The 24,894-nt window shown below is 43.7% G+C and overlaps 1 protein-coding gene across 1 annotated transcript in view; it reads right to left on the bottom strand.

Moving 5' to 3' along the window:
• Nucleotides 1-24,894, bottom strand: part of LOC144719426 (uncharacterized) — a 113,015-nt gene that overhangs the window by 5,972 nt on the left and 82,149 nt on the right. Inside the window, exons 9-15 of the mRNA XM_078595326.1 lie at nt 18,207-18,392; nt 5,062-5,151; nt 3,913-3,965; nt 3,067-3,129; nt 2,166-2,210; nt 1,807-1,851; nt 954-1,038 (exon numbers count right to left, since the gene is read on the bottom strand). Of these exons, the coding sequence (XP_078451452.1) occupies nt 954-1,038; nt 1,807-1,851; nt 2,166-2,210; nt 3,067-3,129; nt 3,913-3,965; nt 5,062-5,151; nt 18,207-18,392 (567 nt within the window). The remainder of the gene's footprint in view (nt 1-953; nt 1,039-1,806; nt 1,852-2,165; nt 2,211-3,066; nt 3,130-3,912; nt 3,966-5,061; nt 5,152-18,206; nt 18,393-24,894) is intronic.

Below are 24,894 nucleotides of genomic sequence, written 5' to 3'. Positions count from 1 at the left end.
TTTGAGCTGTACGTCTTTTGGCGTCCTCTGGTCTAACACCAATTGAGACGAGGCTCAAAAGAAAGCTATCTCTGGTATGGACCAATCAGTTTTAAGGACTTTGCATATATTATCAGAGTGTGTTTTTTGTTTGCATTTTGACCACAAGTATTGTGGTTAATGCAGACATGATTCCTTGTTAAAAGGTTTCAGTTTGTTGCCGGAAAAAAGGGGAAACCCCTATTATATGTTGGTACTGACAAAGGAGGTCTAATGATGTGTTAATACAACAGCGATCAACATCCACTTTGTCAATCCACTGCCGGATGAAAACCTCTGCATATCATGTCGGTGATGGTACTTCTTCACCATACTTTACCATGCTGGCCAATGCGGGTTGGCAAATTTGGGTGGGTTAAACCGGTGCAAATATCACTGACTGCTGATGTTATTTTGGCTGGGAAATTTAACTCAGGTTGTCAGCTTCATACGTATACTATAGCTATGAAATACAATGGCGTCGACATGGTGGCATGGTTGATTAGGGCACTGCACAATTAATACGGTCAATTTCCCGATCGTGGCTAACATCACTGGCAAAGAATATCTAAACCAGTCCTGGATCCGCTCCCCTTCCACCAACTAACTCTGACCAGCGTGGTAAAGTATGGTAAAACAACCCCCACCCATGACTGACACGTCAGGCATGGTATAATGATACAGGCCTGTAAATTAGATGTTTTTATCATTATTATTATTAAAACATTTGTAAGCGTATCAATGATTTAAACATGGAGAGATTGAAAACCACATCCCAGCATGTAAAGTTGTGTGCAGTATATGCAGTCTTGTGTGTTTTTTTGTTGGTATGGAAAATATTGACCATGTACTTGGCGATGCAACAATGTAGTGCTTGCTTGTAATTGTCTGCGCTGGGGATGGGATTGAACGTCAGTCAGGGCAACGTTACGCACCGTGCAGTCCCAGCATGTGCTCCAGGATTAGGACCCTCTCGGCCAGAATCTTAAGGGCCTCCCGTAGCTGTTGGATTCCATCTCCCTGCACGCACACATCACGGTAACCCTTATTGACAATCGCAAAAACCACGTTTCTTTTTTTTTTGTTCATTTGCATTTTCAATTTGCTGCTCCGCTGATTAACTGAATGCGTTCGTTGTTGGAATTTGCAATACTGCAGCAGCGTGGAAACCTTCCCCCGCGGATTTTTTGTTTGTTCCTTTTCTTGTCAAACGATCCCTTACAAAATTGAAAGAATAAAACATTCTCAAGTGAATCTCATCACCAGAGTGGATGGATTTCATCAAGCTAGCACGTGCTAAGCCTCCGGCAGGCTGCAAAGCTATTCTGGATCCAGACACAGTGCCAGTGAAACGGTAATTTGTCAATTGTTTTCATATTTGTTGTGTGAACATCTGGTTAATTCGGCGCGTGAAAGCCTACCAGATGGAGGTTCTCCATTAAACTCTTTGAGTGTGCCACGTGGCTTCATCATTGGTGCATAATAACCCGTTATGTCTGTGTGAGAATTTTCAATGATTTAATCACCCGACACTGTTTTAGGCTAGCACAGTCATTGGCACACTGCACAACGAACCCAAAGCGGTCTTGGACACACTCCCCTCTTACTTCGCCAAATTAAAGCAACTTTTCAAAGATCTCTAGAGTAGTGGGAGATACCTCGCAAGGCACACTGCGCCCAGCTGCCTTGTTCAAAGACGCATTAAGTCATGTTTAAATTATAGCACGGTTGGCTACGTGCGGTGCGAATGAATTATCAACATGAATACAAATGTGTGCGTGGTCTTACTGGAGGACCCTTCTCTCCAATATCACCCTTGTTTCCTTTTTCTCCCTGAAACGGGAAAATGACGGCAATGTTCTTTAACAACGAAACAATCCACTGCAGTATCTTCATTTATCGCGAGCATCCTCATCGCATTTGCGAAGAACATTTTCAGCATTACAGCTTTGCAGTCTCTGGGCCACTGCAAGTCCATGGCAATGTCATGAACAAATGAGTAAAAATCGGGGTGGGGGGGGGGGTGGGGGACCGAATTTGCAGGTCGATATATCGGTAATGTGCACATTGAACGGCTGAGCTTGCCTTGACCGCGGGATGTTGCTAATTGACTGGTCGCGCGGAAAGATAATTGCGTGGCAACTCACGTGCGTGCCTCTCATGCCAGACTCCCCGGGCCAACCGCGCTCGCCCTGCGGGATAAACACGCGGCAGATAACGTCATCTTTCATCTGCAAAAATCCCCTGACTAGTGTGATGAAATTAAAGGTTTTTTTTTCTTTTTTTGCAGAACATTTTTTAAATGCCGTAATCGTCTACCGACCATTTTGCACTTTTCTGAAGAAGAAAATAGAATTTCTTGATTTGAAGCTTTCGTGACTGCAAGGATTCATATTCTTAGGTTTTTTTTGGTAAAGTCACGTAGGTAAAAAAATATAATTAATAAAAGTAAAATTAAAATTAAATAAAAATCACGACGTTTCGTGATTTAAATTTTTTACCTACGTGACTTTACTGAAAAAAACCTAAGAATAAGAAAATAGAAAGCGATTATCCAAAGAACAATCTTATTACCGTCCTGCATGTTACATGTTATATCTGGCAGCCGTTATCCAGCCTGCAAACAACACCACCGCATTCGTTGGGTGACGATCAAGTTGAAGACAACAGCGGCAAACCTCATCCACACCTGAGCGATCAGTTGCCGCAACTTGGTTGCATGCAACTGGATCGCCTGTACATTTGGACGTCCCTGCAACTGGTTGCGAGCAGTTGCAAGGCAGGTTTCTTACCGCAGAAGACAAGCTGTCTTCCAGCGATCTACTCGCTCATTCGTAAGCGTTTCACCACGTCTGTGATTGGTCGTTACAATTCCGGTACCACTCTGCACTTTCTTATCGCGCAATTCGAAGCGCTCATATGTGGACAAAGCAGTCGCGAGCAATGACCGAGTAGCGCAACCTTGAGTAGCAGTTTTTCTGGTCGCTGCATCTTTCGGCTCAGGTGTGGAGCCGGTTTCATGGAGCGTAACTTTGCGTGTTACCGTACCCTGTCGCCTTTTTCTCCTTTTAATCCCTCTTGCCCTGGTGGTCCCACGGCTCCATTGGAACCCTGGAAGAGGCAAAACACAACATTTACGTTCTCTCGCTTTTCATTGTGTCACTTCATTGACGTACGGCACTTTATTTATATCCGCAACTGGTAGAGGGCCTCTGGTGGTGGTGGTGGTGGTGGGAGGTTTTGACCGCGCCTCACCACGCTCCGCAGTGCGGGGCTGGTGAAGGCGGAGAGCACAGCTGTTGGAGTGTAGTACGGTACAACGGTGGATTTTGTCGCACTAACTCCCTGCCGACAACATAACGCCACATCGGTTGCCCATCCAAGTACCATGCAGACTCAAGCCTGCTTAGCTTCTGAGATCTGACAAGATCGGACTGATCCCGGCTGATAACTAAACTTACTATTTTTTAAATGTATTTTTTTATTTTACCAGGTAAGGCCCACTGAGCTATATAGCTATTGTTCAGAAACAATCTGGCCACAAATGATAGCTCGAGGAAGTGGCTTGTCATGTGGAAATTTACAGCCGCCAAATACTCTAAATGCATGTTTGTAAATGTGGAGGAGAAAACCGGAGGACCCGGAGAAAAATCCACGCGACCGCGGAAAGAGAGACACGTAAACTCCAAATACACATTGGCGTCAGGGTCGGGATGAAACCCACGACCTCCTGCATACCAGGCGAGGGAGTTAACATCTCGCCACCGTGGCACCCTTCTGCATAGCTGCATATGATAAGGTCACAGGGTAGCTATACAGATCATCAACATTTTTCCGCGAGAGCTCCAGATCAATATAGTGTACCGGCCGACGGTACTTGTAAAAGATACTCACGTCTTTCCCTGCGGGGCCATCTGGCCCAATTGGCCCGGCAAGGCCCTCCTGGCCTGTCAGAAAGTGGGAGACATTTAAATAGTAAATAGCGGTCCGTGAATTTATAACACCAAAGGATTAAGAACTCCACGCTTAACCATGTAAATCCAGACGGCTGTACACCTTCATGCATAAAATAATTTAATGGAACGGTTGAATAAAATATGGGTTTTTAATCTTAATTTGCATAGAAAAAGAACACGTTGCTTTGATTAAAATGTTAATCTTTATAGGTTCGTGCAGCCTTCTTTATTAATGTATGCATTTTCTGTGACTCAATGTTGATTTCTCATCGCACGCTTTTGAAGGCTTCGTATGCAGAATATATAACGTATAATTGAACAAGTAGGCTTTCACGATCATTATTATTCATCATAAAGGGGGTTTAATCTTCACTTAAAGCTTTCGTGACTGCAGGAATTCATATTCTTTGGGTCTTTCGGTAAAGTCACGTCGATAGCAATCGTCATCAGGATGAAGATCGCTTGTGTTGTGATCAAAACGTCGTAGTAAAGAATATAAAGGGGGTTTCTTGGGGGCTATATCGGGTGGAGGTGGATTCACGACACATTTGCATTACCGCAATCTAACCCAAAAATATCGTTACCATGAACATATATGTTCATATTATCATGTGTTCATAATGACGTTATGAACACATAGATACATAATATATATACCAATTTAAAGCTTTCGTGACTGCAGGGATTCATCTTCTTGGTTCTTTCGGTAAAGTCACGTAGAAGGAAAATAATAAGATAATAAAAATTAGACATAATAAAATAAAATAATTCTCACGACGTTTCGGCCACAACGCAAGCAGCCGTCCTCAGGTGAAGAACAGATCTGTTGGAAAGACAGCGTCTGAATGACGCTGTCTTTCCGACAGACGCTGTCTTTCCAACAGACCTGTTCTTCACTGAATGACACTGTCTTACCGACAGACCTGTTCTTCACCTGAGGACGGCTGCTTGCGTTGTGGCCGAAACGTCTTGAGAATTATTTTATTATGTTTATTTTTATTATTTTATTATTTCTCTTCTACGTGACTTTACCGAAAGAACCAAGAAGACATATATATATACCATTTGATTTTCAGTCATCAGTCACCTGGGGACCCAGGTGGGCCAGGCGGGCCTGGCGGTCCTCGCGGACCTGCGATCACCGCGTTGATGACGTCGCTGGAAGGGGCCTTTACTCCTGAAGGCACAGATCAAGTGGCACATTTGAACAGAGTTATACAGGTGACTTAACGGCTCTCGTGACCCTCGTGAACCCATTGAGTTCTCCACCGATTCATCTTCTTGGTTCTTTCGGTAAAGTCACGTAGAATGGAAATAAGACAGACTCTGTCTTCTCGACAGACCTGTTCTCCACCTGAGGACGGCTGCTTGAGTTGTGGCCGAAACGTCGTGAGAATTATTTATTATGTTTTATTTTAATTATTGTATTATTTCCATTCTACGTGACTTCACCGAAAGAACCAAGAAGATGAATCCCTGCAGTCACGAAAGCTTTAAATCGAAATTTCTCCACCGATGTTGAGGACTCGGCCCCCCCGGGAAAACAGTTTCGTCTCATCCGTCACACCGCGTTCTACCACTTTACACTTCAAACCGCTTCCCTTTGTGGTCCTGTCCTCACACTGCGCAAACTTTGTAATTCCTCACCGTTGTCTATCTTGTTTTCCTCTCAAGCTCTTCCAGCCTTGTTCAATCTAGGTAACATGCACAACTATCGATTACAACTTCGGCGGTGCTGTTTGTTACTCACCGCTTCGTGTTTTTGCTCTTCGGGTCTGCACTCATTCATGATTTTAACAACAACAAAATATTAGAAATGGAAAACGCACGCGAATGCCGATACTTTCTCTCACATCTCGCTGAGCTAATGGCTTCATTTTTCTAACCACCAGTGCATTAAGCAAAGGGCCATGAAGGTCAGAGCAATATTTAAACTGCGCATAGTTTACAATCGTTTTTGGCAGCATGTCATGTCTTGAAAACCCGCTGCGTTGACTGTTTCTGGCACGTGGTTCACATTGCAGGCACCCGCACTGCAATTGCCGAACGCAGGCACGAGAGGGCACCTGCTTCCTAGATCACTGCTTCTCAAGCCTCTGCCATTGCAAGGCACCACACGAGCTCGGGCTGAACGATTTGGGGAAAATATCTAGTTGCGATTTTTCTGACAGATAATGCGATTGCGATTTGATTTGCGATTTTAAAAAGTCAAGCTTCAGTTCAGTATTCACCGTGTAATAGATTTAAAACATGTGATGGAGCATTACCACATGATACCATCGAAATACGAACTGCTCTATATATTCTAATACAAGGATGAGAACTTAAAATAGATTAATTGTTTCCAACATGTATTTATTAAAATGTTTTAATTGAAATAGAATAATCAAACATAGAACAATTGTTAAGTTAATAAATAAAGCTATAAATAATAATAATAAAACAATTCCAATAAGAAAGTAATAGGACTTTTAAAATCGCAAAAAAATCGCAGCCTTTACGATTTGCTAATCGCATTATTTCAAATTTCGATTTGAAATCGATTAATCGTTCAGCCCTACAGCGCACACACACACTTTGGAGTTGTCTCGATCTCCGCAGCACATCGAACCCCCCCGCTCCTAAAAAAAAATCACGATGGGTCCTTCAACCAACAGTGTATTGATCGTGGCTGATGAAGATCTGCGTGGCGCGCGCGCGTCTCTCTTGCAAGTGATTACGTCGCAATGGGCGAAGTTGGAAATGTGGAATTTCCACAATGGGCGTGTGTCGCGCTGCCCTCGTTCACATCACCCCGTGTCTTCCCCTATCCCCCCCCCCGCATCTCATCGCCGACTCAATACCGCAGACGCGTGAAGCTCGGGTTTAATCACTCACCCTGGGGGGTGGGGTGTAATGGGGTGGTTAGGGGGGAGTTGTATGTTTTGTGTGCCAGTGCGTGCCTATCTACGTGTTTCACTTGGTAATTGTTCGGTTTTATTTGGAGTTCCGTGCCTTCTGTGTTCATTTCGACTTCTGCGTTTGTCTCTTTAATTGCTTTGCGTTGACGTCTGTTTGTCTACGTGTTTGTTCATTAATTATTTCATCGTGCGCGCGTGTGTGTGTGTTAATCGATACCAAAATATCATGGCACACCTGGGACTTTTCCATACCACACACACACATCCAGAAACGCCACACGCAATATTATATAAACCACCCTAATAGTCGCCTATTTTAAGTTTTTTTCCTTTTAAAACCTGATTGTGTTGAGTTTTTTTTATATTATTATTTTTGCTTATGTACCACAGCCAACGCAGTATCACCAAATAATATATTTCCTCCATGGATTTCTTAATTCCCGATGCAATTAAGGCTCATAATCCCGGTTGCATCGAGGCTCTGAGTCTGTTCTTTTTTATGCTATATACAATATCACAATCTTATATTTTCCTTTTCATAAATAAATCAACATACGTTGACTGTAGCATCTACGTGAATGTCAGTGAATTGTCGAACCCATAAGTTGTTTTTTTATCTATCTATCTATCCAATCCAACTATCAGGAGTTTTGTTTTGTTTCAAGGGTAATTATTTACATTTTCTTTACCTATAAGTTTACTGTCTATAATTGCAATAAAAAAGTATTTGAAAAATTCACCATTATTTGAACGTATGCAATTATTGCCTAGCCGAAAAAAGATTACTTTCAGTTCAAGGGTAATTGGTGAACTTATCAATGAGTGAATTTTAAAATTAAACTCATCGATAACACGCGTGCGTGCTATTTTAAGAATCTTAAATCCTCCACGCAATATTCACGAGCTGCAACGTGAACATTTATATTCACTGAATCCAAGCTGTAAATGTGTCGTACAAATTCCTCTTCTTTACAGCCCTTTGCCAATCCACTCCTGGATGAGGGCCATCCGATACCCACGTCGGCCACGGAGATTGCCTGACCATACTTCACCACGTTTCGTCAATATGGGCAAACGCTCGCTGGTGTGTAATTTCCAATTCATATTCCTAGGCCTTTAGAATAAAAGAAAACATCTTGTAAAAGAGCGTGCATTTAAGCGCGCACACACACACACATTTGCCAAAATTAACTAAAGTAAATGGTCAGACGAATGTCTTCCGAAGTCTAAGGGTTTTTCCACCAGGGATAATTGGTGATCCGGCCACCCATGGAGAGATCTGCTAAATTTGCCGTAAATTAAAAGGCTACGTTTGTTCTTTCAATTGATTCTGCAGCCCAACCCTTTCAACCCCTTGATTACCATGCAAACAACAGGGGAATGCACAAGGTCTGCATGAATCACCAAAAAAAACCCAATAGAAACCCAGCACTGTGGTACAGCGGTTTGATAGATTCATCGGGCTTCTAGGCAAAGTCCTACAAATCACGATTAAGGCAAATGAAACAAAGAGTCCCATTATAAGCACTGCTTGTATGCACATTTTTTGGCATCCATACAATTCCTCCCCGGTGTAAATATAAAATGTTACGATGTGGGTCTCCGCCTTTGTGCTCTGTATCCTGATGTGTTTTATTTCGGGTTGCACCGCATGCTTGTTGGACGCCAAACGTCCAACAATTGGCTTCACGTGATGGGAGCCTCTTCAAGGACCGAAAACGTGATCTTGAACAAGCTGCCGGTGGATCGCTCCGCATGGCGAACGTCCTAACTGAAGAAGTTCCAAGCACGCGGAGTAAAAAAAAAATGTCGGGCGTCACGCAGAACACGTAAAAAGGCACGTGGCACAACCAGAAAACACATCGGATGAGCTATCAAAAATGTTGGTGGGGTAAACTGACTTTTGCATTCCTTGCCCACTTGAAGGCCAACGATAGGCCGCTACAAGATGTGGATTACGCACGTGCAAGAGGTCATGTGACTGGATGATTTTGCTCATTCTTTGGCGTGATCTCGCCAAAATAAGTAATGGGTGCCCAGAAAAATATGTGGTGCCCAACTTAGAATAGAGACCCGGAATAGATGAGACCAAAACCGTGGCAGTCAATTGCCCAATTTAAAAAAAATGCCTAACTCGAATGCTCTTCCTTGACAATCGAATTACTCAATGATGCTAATCATTCACATGAAAAGCGCAGTTGAAATGTCCGATTAAATCATCTTGTAGGGTGGCTCAGACGTCTGTTGCCATGGTTTCTCTTTTATACCCTGAACACTCGCGTGAAAACGAAATGGTTAGTTAAAGACGACGTATAGACTCAACCTGTAGATTGTGCATCTATTTCTAAAGATGCATTTCAAATTCTATCTTTAAAGAAAGATTCAACAAAGTAAACCAAGGAAGCAGCTATCACAGTGGAGAAGTATGGTCAAACATCCCCCATGATTAACACGCCGTGAGAAGGCATTTATTCAGTAGTGGATTGACAAAGGGTCGTATGCAGTTATTAATTTATTCAATTAACGTGTGATCACCTCCGCTCAGCTATGCACGATCTTGCTGACGAGTTACCACTCTCCACTGAGAATGGGAAAAACGAGTAATGTGTACACCTGTTACACCTGGCGTGAACCTGAGGTCGTATAACCCTCACGCAACGCAAGCTCATTTCACCCGTGAAATCGAATACAACCGACGACTCATCTTTCATTAATTGCGGCAGCCTACGTGATAAAGAAATGCTATTTTTTGCACGACGGCTCGCCGGTTTCATCAATCTGCTCTCCTGAACGACAACGTCGGTGCACGTTCAGTGCTTGTGTTTGGTGCGGTGTTGATCCGTCTGGGATGACGAAGAAGGTTCACTCAAAAAAGGGACATTTTCGCCAAGACGGGCAGGAGAAGGCAAACACTGATGCTGATAATGATGATGATGGTGGTGTTGTCTGTTCCTCGTTGATTTAATTGGGCACCCTTGGTTCTGAAGTAAATGGGAGCGGGGTGAAAGCCACCCAGACTTGTGCTGCACACAAAATGAGCAATGAAAGGCAGTTTGCTGTTTACCCAGGGGCCACTACGCTAATTGGCTCGTATGGCTCGTGCAGTCCTCGAGTTGTGCCAAAAACAAAGTGACCCCCTTTATTTTTTTCAGTGCCGCTGAAGCTTTTTTCACAAAGGACACGACCCATTTAAAAAAAAATCTATCTAACACCCAGGGAAAAGCTGTTCGCTTCCAAAAAAATACACTTTCTCCACAATGCAACCAACATTTTTTTTATGCCCCCTCTATGCGATGCACTCCTAAACAGATGTTGCCAATAAATATGCTCCACAGAATGGAATTTGCTGCACCAAGGATTATAATGCCTCATACGCTTAAAGGTACTCGTGTTCCAGAACGTGTTTTAAAAAATACCTACAAAATCAGGACTATGCCAAACATTATACCAGGGTCACGTGCACATGAAGTGGTAAGCTGTGTTATGCCGGTCTGCTATGTAGCTGGAGCAAATGTAAAAGGAGTAAAACATTTCTATATTTTTTAAAATATCCTGCTTAATTCTGCAAATAGTTTCACGTACCTCCGACTTACAGCTCTGGACCAGTCAGTGATGGAAACTCCACAATCCCATGCCAGGGATGAGTGTGTTCAATAGGACAACAACAACAATATATTTCTCCCCACAAAATGCTGCTCATGTGGTCGACCCTGGAGGGATGTAGTGCTGGCAGGATTTTACACTCACAACCTTCCAACAACTTGCAACTCAACCTACCTCTGTGCCCACCGGCTGAAAATACAGGTTCACATTAACCCACAGCACCACCGCTCCACGCCACATTGTGTATGATTTGAACGGTCCACCCTAATCCGCATCCGCACAAACCACAGCAGATCCAGATACCTGATGCATAAGTGTAAAATTAGAAACTCTCCAGTCGTGTGCGACTGTGGTCATCCAGAACAGACCATACAACGTATAACGACGCGATGCCCGATCCACAAATACGAAGGAGACATCGCAGCGATGCACTCCCACTGCATCTGACGCGGTCGTCTGACTCGAACGCATGAATGTTCAATTGCAGTTGTTACTCTGAATCTACATCAGCCGTACGAAAGAAGAAGAGGACAACCTATTTGGCATCATTATTATAAGCCGTTCTCAATCCACCAATGGATGAAGGCCTTCCCACACCACGTAGATTATGGGGGGGGGTTGACCATACTTCAACACCCTGCTCCTTGCGGGTTGGTGAAGGACCACTTTAGATATCACGTGCCGCTGATGTACTTTAGTCATGGCTGGGATTCGAGCTAACAACCTATGCACGACTACTCCACTCCCATTTATTTTTTCATAGCTGGACTACACTTGAATGCGCTGCAATTGGGTTTACGTCAACATGTATAGACGAGCATTGCACACCGTCGCGTCCTGTTGTATATCGAAGCGAGACTTGCAAACTTTGGCTGCACAATTTGCACTGCAGTTTTTCATCGTTACAATGGCTTTTTTTTGGCTTTAGCAAGCGGACACGCGGCCAAAACCCAACCGCGCAACTGACGCAGAGAGAGTGAGAGAGACGGAGAGAGGAGCCGAACAGCTGTTTTCTCATGTAAAAAGCATGCGGCCAGATACACGTGCCATTACACGCATTCCAGACGAAAAACCTCAAGACATGCCACAAGTTCAAAAAAAACACCGTCTTCGGAAACTATGTCATTTTATTGCGCCCGCTCAAACTTTCTCTCCACCCCCCGATTTTGAGTCGGCGGTAGTGGAGGACTCTTCGACGGACGACGACGGCGCGCACGCACATGCCCCCACGATCACTGCCGTGTTTACACATACTCAGCGTAAACATCGCATGCTCTGGTGGTCGTTGTGGGAGGGATTTCTGAATTCCTGGCTGTTTATGCTCCAACTTAGAAACAATTTGACAACTAATGAAACCCTGACAAAAGGCACTGGCATATGAAGTTTTCTAGCCGATGCAAAATAGCAGGGTGCTGGCGCTCTGTCTTTTTTCTTTCCAACAATGCGCGTCACAATTCTTTGTGCTCGTGTTTGCCTTCCTGACAGCCGCGACAGTGAGCCGTTAAACTTGCAGCCATCGCCTGCAAAGCCACGCTATTGTACCGTCGGCAATGTATACAACCTTCCCGCGCATGCCGTACGAGCCGTCAACCATCCAGAGCCAATCCCGTGTATTTTGCTGCAGCCATGGCCAACGCTCGTGCCTTTTTATCCCGACATTTCGTGTCGGTTAAAGCGCAGGCTGCGGGATGAGTGAGTGCCCTGCAAATGACGAACAACCAGAAGCTCGGTCTCCATTATCAAAGTGGAATTTCCGGTGGCATCGCACATCTTACCCTTGTGAATTTCCCTGGACAATTCCAGCATCCTGCCTGCAAAATTACAGGACGGGCAGGGGCTGCCTCGGCCAGCTGCACCACAAAGGAAGCCTTGCGTAAAAGGTTTTACGGTAACGAAATGTTGGCACGCGTGTATTTAAATTTGCAGTGAGTACTCGCAGTGCAATCCGTTGCTGGTGTGGTGCAGAGCACCCCAATTTTAGAACGGTTACGAATGTGGTGGGTGTGCTGCTAACAGGACCTGACATTCTAAATTCCTGATTGGAGGCTCGTGAATGCCCAGGGTGCACTTCTTCCCAAAGCCACAACGAAACCGAGGATGTGGTGTTATTTATGGAAGTAAGCGGGGGCTTAATTTCAGCCAGAGCTGTCTAGGGGCTGAGCTCCAGAAAAAAATATATTTCCCTATCCCACACTGCAGGAATTAAGTGAACCCATTACACACAAAATGTTACGTAACAATAGATACTGATTAAATCGATGTTGTCCATTGTTATGCCTCGATCATCAGTACCTCGCCAATTATACATACATGAGTCTATCTCCATCAGATGTGTTTTAGGAAACAAACTTTGATGATTTGGGATATTTTTTGCTGATGAGGTTTAGACAGCAAGCTGTTTGATCTACATTGGCTAGCGTCGGGTGACACTGTACTTCTGTAAATGGGCAAAACATTTGTAAACATTGAATGCGGCCATAACATGTGCGAAAGATGTTATTCGTGCGTTCCCATTATTTTTGTGTCCGCATGTGTGTGTGTGTTGTGGGGAGAGGTAGTGTAGCGGTTAGCGCTACACTGCGCTACGAAGCCGGCGACCCGAGTTCAATTCCCGCTCACGGCCAACACCAGTGGCGATTATCTGAACCGGTCATGGGCCTCCCCGAGGTCGACTCAGCCTCAAATGAGTACCTGGTATGATGGGTGAACATCGCCATGTGCCGTTCAGGCTAAACGGTGGATATTTGTCTTTGTGTGTGTTGAAGCCTTGCATCTGTACACACAGGCATCTTCGACATATCAGAATCTAAACTTGATGTGTGTTGTGCCGTGGTGGCACTGGTTGCCACGTACATCCCAGCACCACACACGATGTACACTTCGTGCCTACACTTCAGATGAAGCCTCCTCACTGTTGCACGGGCAGTGAGCCTCAGGGGCACATCTGCAATGTGGACTTTGTGGGGAGTGCTCCCACTCACGAATGGCTGCCGGTGGGTATCGGTCAGATTACAGATAGAACCCATCACACACACACACTTTGTGAATATATCGGCCCAATATTTATATTAAATCTACGTTGCTGCCTGGCTACTGACAAAGCACAAAGCCCACTGTTTGTGCGGGCTACTGTGTTGCTGAAGAGAGGGAGGGAGGGAGGGGGATAACACAGACTCAGATGTCATGATTTTTGTCTAAAATGTTGTGTGGTGGGGGGGGGTATCTTAAACCACATCTAAAAAATGCTGGTGGATGGGTGTCCTGACACCCATGAGACCCACATCGTGGACTTTGTGGCTTTAGGTCACCGACAAATTCGTGCGGTGTTTCGGTTTTGTCACAACAACGCCTCGTGTTTGGTAAACTGTTTCGGCTGACCTGACAAACGGTTGTGAAAAGGAGCAATTGATGGCTGTTTGCATTGAATTAAAGGAGGGATACATCATACGCAGAGATCTCAAATGTCACACACTATTATTGCCGAACATTTGTCACGACGATTTACCGACTCCTGTTTATAAGTCCCGCGGCGGATTAATGTGGCTGGATAATGCTACGTGCCGAAAGCCTCGAGGTTATATTTTATCATGTTTGCAAACTTTGTTGCACAGTTTATTAATCAATGTCAATTTTGTAAATAGTGTCACGAAGAGCTGCTATTGCACACACACACACACGTGTTCAATTATATTTTTAAAACATGAGTAGATAAGCAAACTCAGCATTGAAATCGGGGAGGGGAGAGGTGGTTGAACCGAATCGAAAACCGAAACGAAGAACCGGTTTTGGCAGGTACATTTTTTTTCAGATCGAAAACCGAAAACTGAAAAAAATGTTTTTTGTGTTCCGGAAACCGCTCCTACCCCTCCTAAAATGATATAAGGATGCGAGATTCCCCCCCCCAACCCCCCACCGCCCTCTTCACCAACCCGCACTGAGCAGTGCGTGGTGAAGTATGGTCAAATAACCCCTACGCCATGGGTCTGCCTTCGTCCAGCAGAGGTTTAAGCAAGGGCTGTAAACATACTCTCTGGTTCTTTCGGTAAAGTCACGTAGATAGAAAATAATAATAATAATAATAAAAGAAAACACGACGTTTCTGTCGCAACACAAGCATCCGTCTTTAGGTGAGAAAAAATGATCTCCCCTCCCGTGCCTAACTCCTACAGCCAAACTCCTTCCCCCCCCTCCTTCCCTCCCCCCTCCCCCCTCCCGTGCCTATATAAAGCCACAACAGCAGATACATTTTTTTCACCTGAAGACAAACGCTTGTGTTGCGACTGAAACGTCGTGTTTTCTTTTATAATTAGTTTTTATACCCACGTAACTTTACCGAAAGAACCACAGAGTATGGATTCCTGCAGTAACGAAAGCTTCAAATCAAGGCTGTAAACATGTTAAAAAAAATAATATATTTTAAAAACACATTTGTCAACTGCTCATTATAAAGGACCATTGTCAGTCCACGAGGAATTGTTTGACCATACTTCACCGTGCTGGGTTAGTGCAATTTGGTGAAGGGGGGACGCCCGATACAAAAATCACTCACTGCTAATGTGATCCACAGCTGGGAATCTAACTCGGGTCGCCAGCTTCATAAGCACAGTGCGTTAACCACTGTGCCACTGCTCACACCACACTGCATACATAACATGGACAGCACGACGGAGCTGTGCCTCTGGATGAGTTTCAGTTTCCACGTGACATCACTGCCACGAGAAAAATAGATTCCAACCATGTGCAAGGGCTTCTGAGTTGAAACTCCAGAATATACGAGGTGTGGGTTTATATTTGTGGAATTTGAAATAAAGCTAGGGCTCTCATAACCATTAAAAGTGTCAAGTTATAGGTGGAATGGCTTCCACATTTTGCCTGTAAAGAGACACGTTTTATTGGGCCAAAAGTATACTAAATTTATACAGTAAGGTGTTTGAACCAGAAAACATGTCACGGACATGGCAGTCGTTGCAACTGGGGTTATTTGTTTAACTTTTAAGGGATTTTAAATTGTTAAATTGTAATTGGGTATGTAACATAACAGTGGGAGCAGAAATAGCTCAAGGGAACAGTGTCACATTTCTGGGAACCTGTGATATAACTCTCAGGAATTCAGCAAAAATACCAACATAGTTGAACCAAGACACCCTGCCAGAACATCGGGGCTAAATCAATGTAGGAAACAATGTTATTGTTCGTAAAAAAAAAAATCTGCTGTGGCTTGGTTATTTTTAGTAATATACGACCCTATTTTTGTTTAAAAAAACAATAGCTGAATGAACTATTCAAGCACAAAGATATCCTCAAAACATATTTTCTTTGGCACGTTAAATACATGCCGCATGAGACATTGTTCTTGTTGTTGTTGAGAATCATAAAAACAAAACACCCAAAAGCGGATTTTTTTTGTAAAGTGTCTGACAAGGGATGCGAGTCCAGAGTTGATTTTCCAGTCTCATGCGTTAATGTGTTGCTGGTGCACTACTAATTGATAATTCATAATAAAGGTTTTTGGGTTAGATCGCGTTATTTATAAATGTGACAACATTGAAAAAAAATTGAGTACAATTGCCCGATGATGCTGGATGTAATTACCAGCGAAACGTCGTACTACAAAAAAACTGTAAATGTTGTGGATTCACTCTTCAACACACCGGTGGGCTAAAGTAGTGAACTATTTTGTCTTTTGTCAACGTGACACATTTTTTTACTAATTGGCCATGTCGGGTGGTGGAGAGTTACGACACATTTATAAATAACTCGATCTCACCCAAAAACCTTTATTGTGAATAATATTGGCCACGAAAGCCTACGTGTTAATTGATCATTATTGGAACACACAGACAGCGGTGTGGCGATAAACATGACACTGCTGCGCTTGTGTTGGGCTCTACCAGGCCAGTTCTCATGGGAAGCTGCGTGGTGACTTTGATGATAAAACTGTCGCAAGCCAGTGTCTCACTGGTTCTCTGTGTGAGATTCAATGAGGATCCACGCAAATCTACGGACCTCTGCGTGAGTGTCTATGGGCTTCTCAACGAGTCTGTGCATACATGTGTCATTACGTGGGCCTCTTTGTGAGTTAATTGATCTCTGGGATAAGTGCTGACGATGAAGCTACTGCCAGAGTATTCCAGTTTGGCAATGAATCCACGTGGGACTCGTCACCCGAGACTGGAAAACACGAGATGGACTTTCATTAACGGGAAATAACAAGACTCTTAAGCTACGTGAAGTATTTGATATCTTGAAGGCTATGGATAATGCATTTGCCCGAACAGCAGGCATTTTCTCTGAAGTTCAATAACATACAATTATTAGAAGAAGAAAACATGTCTTCCAAAAGATTGGGTTAAGTTTAGCTTTTTGTTATTTTATTGGAAAAAATAAAATTTGCACTTGTTTTGTTAATAAGGGATTTTATTGGAATAACATGTACAGTTAACTATTTCGTTTTATTGCAATGAATCAGCACATTATTGATTACCTCTGCGAATGGTTGAGCCATCTCGAACACCGTGCTGGCGACCTGTGCCGTGATGCTGAATGATTTGGTCCGTGTCACCTGCTGATGGAATGATCCTATGCTTACATGTGGCCTTGCGCCATTTGGCTGTGTGGGCATTCCCTGCAGAAGGTAGTTGAGAAAACTGGCTGGCGTTTGGTGTGTAAATGTTTGAGCTGCCACTTCACTTGCAGTCTGTGCCCTGCAGTTTTTGACGCAGGTGGGCTGGCAGGTGGGCTGGTTATCCTTACGAAAGAGCTGTTTGGCTCAATGAGCCTCTACAGCTGAAATAAGGTCCGAGTCTGAACCTGGCGCCATGACTTCCCACTTACTTTATTGCCAAGCGTGGCACGCGCTTCCTGGAACAAACGCCAAAATCCAGTGCCACTGCGGGTGGCACCATCGTTTTTGACAATTGTCACGAGTGGGGAAAGAGGCGTGAGGATTGTGGCGGGGCAATTCAGTGGTCAGAGCTGAAGCAACGCTGCAAGACGTTGGGCAGGTGAAACAAATCGGTGTGTTGCACGTGGGGGGTGGTGGGGGGGGGGGCCCATGCGATAAAGCACGAGGCGGCTTCGTTCAATGAGCAATGCACACAGATCATCAGCTCTGCTTCGTGCTCTTCGTGACATCCATTACCTTTTACTTCCCAGTCTACAATGATTTCTTTCGTGGGGGGTGGGGGGGAGACTGAAATAGAATGGTAGCCTCATTGAAAAATGATAATACTCTGATTTATGCTCCTGCTGTTGTGGAGTGACTCATGCAGCCAGCTATGGCTGCAGGGATTTGGTAGTACATGTTGTTTATGCCATTTATTGTGAAAATTCCGTCACAGTTCCTATGATTGCTTTGTCATTGCTTTCATGGCTTTATTTTGGTGATTTCGAAAAGTCTATTGGTTTAGCCATGTTTGTTTGTTGTAGTACAGAGTTAGACTGATGGCCTTAATCTAAGTTGTCTTATGGTTGTTGTTGTTGTTTGACTTGCATCCCACTGGGATTTTTGCACACAGCGTTGGTGTACGGTGTTTTTTTCTGCAATATTTTGCCGTCTTTTCTTGGATTTTCTGTTTGCACTTAGTCACGTATTCACTTTAAGATGTTTTTTGTTCATGTTTTTTGTGTTTTTGTTTGTTGCAGTTGCACCCAATTCAAGAGCCGAATGGCTTACAGGGCTATACCTAATAAATTAACTTGAACTTGAATCAAAGTTAAAAAATCAAACCTTTAAACGCAGAACCGGCGGAGGAGGCGTCGATGTAAGGGACGGACTCTTCAGAGAGACGGGGTGATCCGATGGGACCTGGGGGCCCGGGTGGCCCAGGGAGACCCGTCACCCCCCTCTCCCCTGGCAAGCCCACTGCCCCAATGCCCCCCATTGCACCAGGCTGCCCAGGGGGGCCAGGAGGACCTGAAAATAAGAGGGGCATCAGTTCATATTTGGGGCAGTACTTTGTGTTGCAAGTGGAGTTTGAGAACTCTGTGAATGGGTAAGTCAATATTACAAAAGAAAACAGGTAGAAACATATTCGGCAGTCAAGCCTCCTTGTCACGGAAGACGTAGGTGAAACATAATGGAGTGTGCCGAATCCAGTGCTTAAACAAAATAGCGTGAATAAAAACAACTTTGCCAGCAAGGTACATTAAAGGCCAACACCACACAAACATCCGTACAAACTTGAACGTAATCACCATTTACAATGTCCACATAGTGATCTTTAAACGTGGATAGGTGATAAATACAGGACATTTGAAAGAACTTTAATGACTTTTTTTATGTCAACATTAATGACTATTTTCGTTTTGCATGAGGAATTATCGGCTTTATTGATAGCCCGGCCTACTGAGTTAAGATCAAGCCGAGCAAAGGAGAATACAGTTACTGCTCAGGTGTGGACATTGTATATGGCGTGCAACAAATATACCATTACACATTTGCATAACAACATCAATTGTCAAATTTCATTATGCCCAATGTGTCAGAGAATGGCCAGTGGAAGACATTTCACCCCCCCCCCCCTCCAAATAAAAACCCCTTTAAGTGGCCTTTGTACACTTTACAATGCACTCTGCAATTAAATTGTCAAATGACAAGTCAAACCGATACTTTCAAAGTCTCAGAAGTGGAATTCGGCCAACTCAAAGTGAAAAACCAAATTTAATATTGCATTTTTTTTCTTCACATGCAGGCATTGTGACAGGGGCTGAGACACGTGAGACACGTGGATTGATCACAGGCGGCCGAAGCCCAGATTCGAACCCAGAGACCTTCGGCGGCGCTGGCTTTCTCAGCGCCTCGAACTCTCAGACACACGACCACCTTCGTGAAAATAAATAAGTGACAAAAAAAAACACCCTAAGATATATTCATGCTCCTTACATAGGGGGGGAGGGAGGGAGGGGGGTGCGTGAAGTGAAATCTTAGATACAAAAATATAAACATCGTCTGCTGTTTGATCGCGTCTGCTCGGAATTAACTTCGGATTTGGAAATATTCACGACCACGGGACGAGTCCCTCTGAGAAGCCTCCCTTGTGCTGCCTCAGCAACACAAGAGGGCCAAAATAATAATCTGCACAAGCCATTCTTGTCAGCGAGCTTTGATGCGTGTAGTTAAGTGTCATTTGAAAGTAACACACAGACACACTGCATGGCAGTACTTCTGGACTACAGTATGAATGTGTAATGTTTACATTTCTGAGATGACACTTAATTCGTGCATTGTTTTATGCTGACCAACGTACACGAGCTTTCATTCACTATAACATTTCTTGAGTGCTGCCGTACTAAAATATGTCACTTTGAAATAAGGTGGATGGTACATTGGAACTTTTTCTCATTTTTTTTTAGCTAAAACATGAGGCTAACACGAAAGTCATCAATCAAGCTGCCAAGTTTTGTTATAAAGGCTTACATTTTCTTGGTTCTTTCGGTAAAGTCACGTAGAAGGGAAGTAATAAAATAATAAAAATAAACATAATAAATAATGAAACCAGGTCTGTCGAGACCTGGTTTCACCTGAGGACGGCTGCTTGCGTTGTGGCCGAAACGTCGTGAGAATTATTTTATTATGTTTTATTTTTATTATTGTATTACTTCCCTTCTACGTGACTTTACCGAAAGAACCAAGAAGATGAATCCCTGCAGTCACGAAAGCTTTAAATCGAAATTTAAGGCTTAAATTGTTTGGTGTCATCTGGTCCAACACCATGTGAGACTCGGCTCTAAGAAAAGCTGTCTCGGGTGTGGACCAATCAATTTCAAGGACAGTGCATACATTATCAGAGTTGTGTTTTTCGTTTGCATTCCGACCGCAGGTATTGTGGTCAATGCAAACATGACTCCTTGTAAAAAAAGGTGTCAGTTTTGTTGCCAGAAAAAGGGTAAAAAAGCAAATTGTCATATTTTTCTACTGGCAAAGGAGGTTCCAATGGTGTTTGGTCGCTTTTGTTGTTGTTATTAACAACCTCCAGTTGACAAAACGCACAGGCGGAAGAGCTTTCAGATTATATACTGTAATTGGGTTCATGTGCAGACACATCTTATATAAATATATAACGCGTGCGACGTTTCCTACTGTTAAAGGTTTAAGCTCTGCGGAAAGAGTGGATGCACTTTCAGACTGCCTTCTCAACAAGCCAGTCGGTGTGTGGTTTTGTGGCGAGCGGAAGTGTAGCGGTTAGCAGGCTGCGTTACGACGATTATCTGGGCCTCCCCTAGATTGACTCAGCCTCTGAGTACCTGGTGCGGTGTGTAAACATCGCTACTAAGGAGACAAAGGCACCCGGACGTGGTGTTGGCGTTGCTGCCCTCTTACGTGCTCGCTAACAGCACTTGCTCCAACAATCTTTAAAGGCTATATGGGGATCTTAGTCTTTTTTTGTGGTTTTGTGGATGTGTCACGATTTTTGTTGTTGTGAACATTCTACATGCTACAGTGTCGCTGATGTTTTTGTTAAACAATACACATTTTAAGATAATGCTATGGTGCGTATCTTACATCATTTTACAAAAATATATAGTATTGATGTAATTTTCTCCAAAGTATTCGCATGCAGTTTCAATTGCATTTTCTACGAATAATTATGGATTCTGGAGGTCAAATACCACGGATTGTGTTATAAAAACATTTCAAACATTTTCTCAGCTTGCACCACGTTTGAAACTCTTGAGAGTTCATGATAATTCTGCTCTTTAAACCTTAGCATTAAATAAACATCGTGCTGCTCTTTGCACAAATCTAAGCTGCATTTTTTGTATCTTAGTTTAAAGTATGAGACCAAAATGTAACAAATGTACTACCGTCTGTGTCCAGGGAGGGCTAGTGTTTCACCATAGACTTTTCCCAACATCTGTCTCTCAGCATTTAAAATCTAAACCACATGGCGCACCAGTGACCTTCAGCACAAATGAGATTTTGTATTCTATTTGATGGCCCAGCCTGATTTTGTGCAACTATACTTTGAATCAAAGTCTGCTGAAGCCTAATTGTTTTAGGGTAAACGTTGTCTTCATTTGAATAACAAGCTATCCTCAACTTCGATTTTAGGAGAAAAAATTACTTTAATTCAATGGCAACTTACATGAAACCCGTTTGTTTTGGCTTAAATGGGTTGACTGCTCATCCATCCCAGTGCCATGTGGGTATTACAATATGGAAGGTTTATATGACAACACGAGGTCAATTCTAGGCCCAGGCTTGAGCCTTTGGCAGGACCAACAACATACAGTACATTAAACCGAACTGCCGGAAACAAAATGCCTATCTTTGGTTATTCCACAATTTGGAAAAGGGTTTGTGAACGATATTATACTTGGCTTTATATGTGGGTGGTCCCTCGGCCTAGCACAGGGGTGCCCTCTGCCTCCGCGGGGTTTTTATTGTTACCACGTTGTTCAAGTGCTCACAGTGCCAATGTGGGGACTTAGGAAATATGGCATTGAAGCACACTGTACTCTTTTCATACGGCCCTTTTTCATAATGTGCCAGTCATTGGGGTTATTATGACCATACTTTACCACGCTGGTCAGTGGAAGTTATTGAAGGAGGGGAAACTAAATGTGGGAGAACCGAAAGTAAGACGATGGGATTTTCTGTGCCGCCCTCTATTGGCTCCGACATCTTGCTTTCTATGTGCACCTGGCCACATCCCTCCCCCAGCCCTACATCGCACCCCTCCATCGGCTCAACTGTCCGGCCACCAGACCTCTGCCCCTACCACCCTCCATCTATCCTGATCTATGCCCATTTCACAACTTCATACATGTCCCCCATACCCCGCTGCTTCTCATCCACGTTGCACCCATCAGACACCCTCACTCACCATCACATTCCACCTTATTCTGCATTACCTACCCCAGCAACGTCAGCTCCATTCACAGCCCCTGTCCCTCCATCCTTTCCATAACCTTCCTCACTGAACACCATCGGATTGCAACTTAAAGCACCCTGGAACGGACGCTATATAAATGCGAAATAAAATAGAATGCTCCCCAACTCGTCCGAATGTCAGGGCCTTAGCTGAACATGGTGCTCAAATGTGTCAGATCCCCCAATGGAGATTTGACACAAAACTCTCGACCTATGCCCACACGTGAATTCCTCGTGATGCTCTACACTGCTTTCTATAGCTTTGAAGAAAATGGCCATCACACTGATACGTATATTGGAAATTAGGTTACATGTTTAATTGTGAAAGCAAGTAGGCACTGGTCGATGCTGCACCACTTATCAACTGTTTTATCCCTCGGGAGGGATTTAGCAAAACCTCTCTAATCTTTTAAAATCTAAAAATATTTCATACTCTTCCACCCCTCTCCTTCATACCATTCGTCCCTTACTCCTAAAATTCGAATGCGTTCTACCGTCAGAAGCAGACAATGGAATGTACAGCTTTACGTTTTCCGCGTAATTTGAAAATACTTAACTCAGTCTGATTTACTTTTCCTATGGTGGCTGTAAAGGCCCATCCTGAAAAGACAGAGTCTGCCACGGTTGCCCTGAAAATGCGTGTGCAATAATGCCAATTACTTATTGCACTGGCAATAAAAATGCCAATTATTTACCCAGTAAAGCAGCACTGAGTGTGAGACTAATTGTTAATGAGCCTCATGCAATTGGGTTGATTGGCCAATTCCATTCGTGATTGTTGTGAATGTGTTATCCCTGTAACATATAATGGGAATATAACACTCAACACGGCCATCTAATAGTCACCTCTTAGCCCAATGCCTGCAAAATCAGGTAGATCCTGGTGGTCGCCAATCTGCCACAGTTGCCCTGAGCTTACCAAGCTCAACCCTGTTTAGCTGTTTAGCTCCTGAGAACTAAGAATAATAATAGTTCAATTTGTAACGCGCGCAAATTTGCAGACGTAGTGTCCGCAACTCAGAGGCGCAGAGCCAAGCTCAGAGTCGCTCGAAAGCGTGATTGTAGAGGTGAGTTTTTAAGTCTCTCTTGAAGGAGGCGATTGAGGTGATGCTGCGAATGTGCAGAGGGATATCGTTCCAGACTGTTGGGGCTGCCACCGAGAAGCGGCGCATAGCCGTGACCATCCTGGATCTTGGTATCAAGAGGAGGTCGTGAGTCGCGCTGCGCAGGCATCTGCCGTGTGCCGAGCTGCAAGTTGTCAATAATGAAGAAAGGTACAGCGGGCAGGCGGATATGAAGGCATTCAGGGCTCATTAAGGATTATTTGGTCATACGTGTCAGTGTTGTGCCATTTTGTCAATGCCCGAAATCAGTATGACACGACTCATAGTGTTGTACTGGTTCAGGAAAGTGTAAAGTACCCCTCAGTTTCAACGAAGAACCTTAAGGAATTTACAGATTCCCACGGGTTCAAAGATAACTGGTTTAATGCTGAAGGAGCATGTCTTATTTAATAAACGAATGCACACTATTTGCGTAATCGCAACCACAGTTATGGAAAGTATTTCGTAATTAAATAGCGTAAAAAATATTTTGCCTAACCTGTTTGGTTATAATGAATTTTCTGTTCTGACATTAATCTCATCTCTGTAATGAGTGAATGAATGTACAGCATTGTAAATGTGTACTGTCGCCTGTATATGATACAGCAATTCATATCATCGCACATTCTAAACGTACTTTCTACGAAAACATCTCCTCTTGTTGATGCCACCATCTCCAGCACAGAAATCGCATTTTACAAAATGCCGTATCTTTCGTAAGAACTAATAACTGACTAAATCTCATAGGTATCTACACATTTCTAATTCATATTTTTTTAGTTACCAGGTCAATTGTGCTTGAAAAGTAAGGGAAACACATCCACGAGACCTATCCCAATGGCATAGGTGCACGAAATATAAGGTACATAAACCGCCAGCGCGGGGGTGGTGAAGCGGTGCTGTACTGGCTAGCGCATTACGAATTTGGCGTGCTGATTTCGGTTCATGGTCAAGGCTAACATCAGCGTCGAGTGAAATCTGAACCACCGGTCCTGGGCCTCCACCGTCAGGCGACCCATGCTGCCCACCATGGTGACGTACGGTCACACATCCTCCGTGCCTTGGGAAGTCGATCTACACCTAGCAGTGGATTGACAAAGGGCTTCGATTACACCGGTCAACAAAAAAAAGCATTTTTTTCTGGCCTGGACTTTTGCAGCTGTTTTAGACTAATTTCAGGGTGCTGATTCCAAATGTGATCTCAGATTTGCTCTATCACATCTCATTTTATGCTATCGGCATACCCCATTTTCATTGATTTTACCCGAAATTAACTCTGTCACTTATGATTGCAAGTTTTTGCGAGTCAGTGACTGCTTTAGTGTTCAAATATGGTGCTGTATTTTTAGGATAGTGCGTTTATAATATCATTTTATGTAGATATCCACATTTATTTAATATTTTTCTTCTGCAGTTTTTATTGAAAATTCAATATTTGA

This window comes from Lampetra planeri, chromosome 6 (genome assembly GCF_965212315.1).
Source record: "Lampetra planeri chromosome 6, kcLamPlan1.2.h2, whole genome shotgun sequence".
Classification (NCBI taxonomy): Eukaryota; Metazoa; Chordata; class Hyperoartia; order Petromyzontiformes; family Petromyzontidae; genus Lampetra; species Lampetra planeri.
The sequence above is the reverse complement of the archived record's forward strand: the minus strand, read 5'-3'. Positions and strand labels throughout refer to the sequence as shown.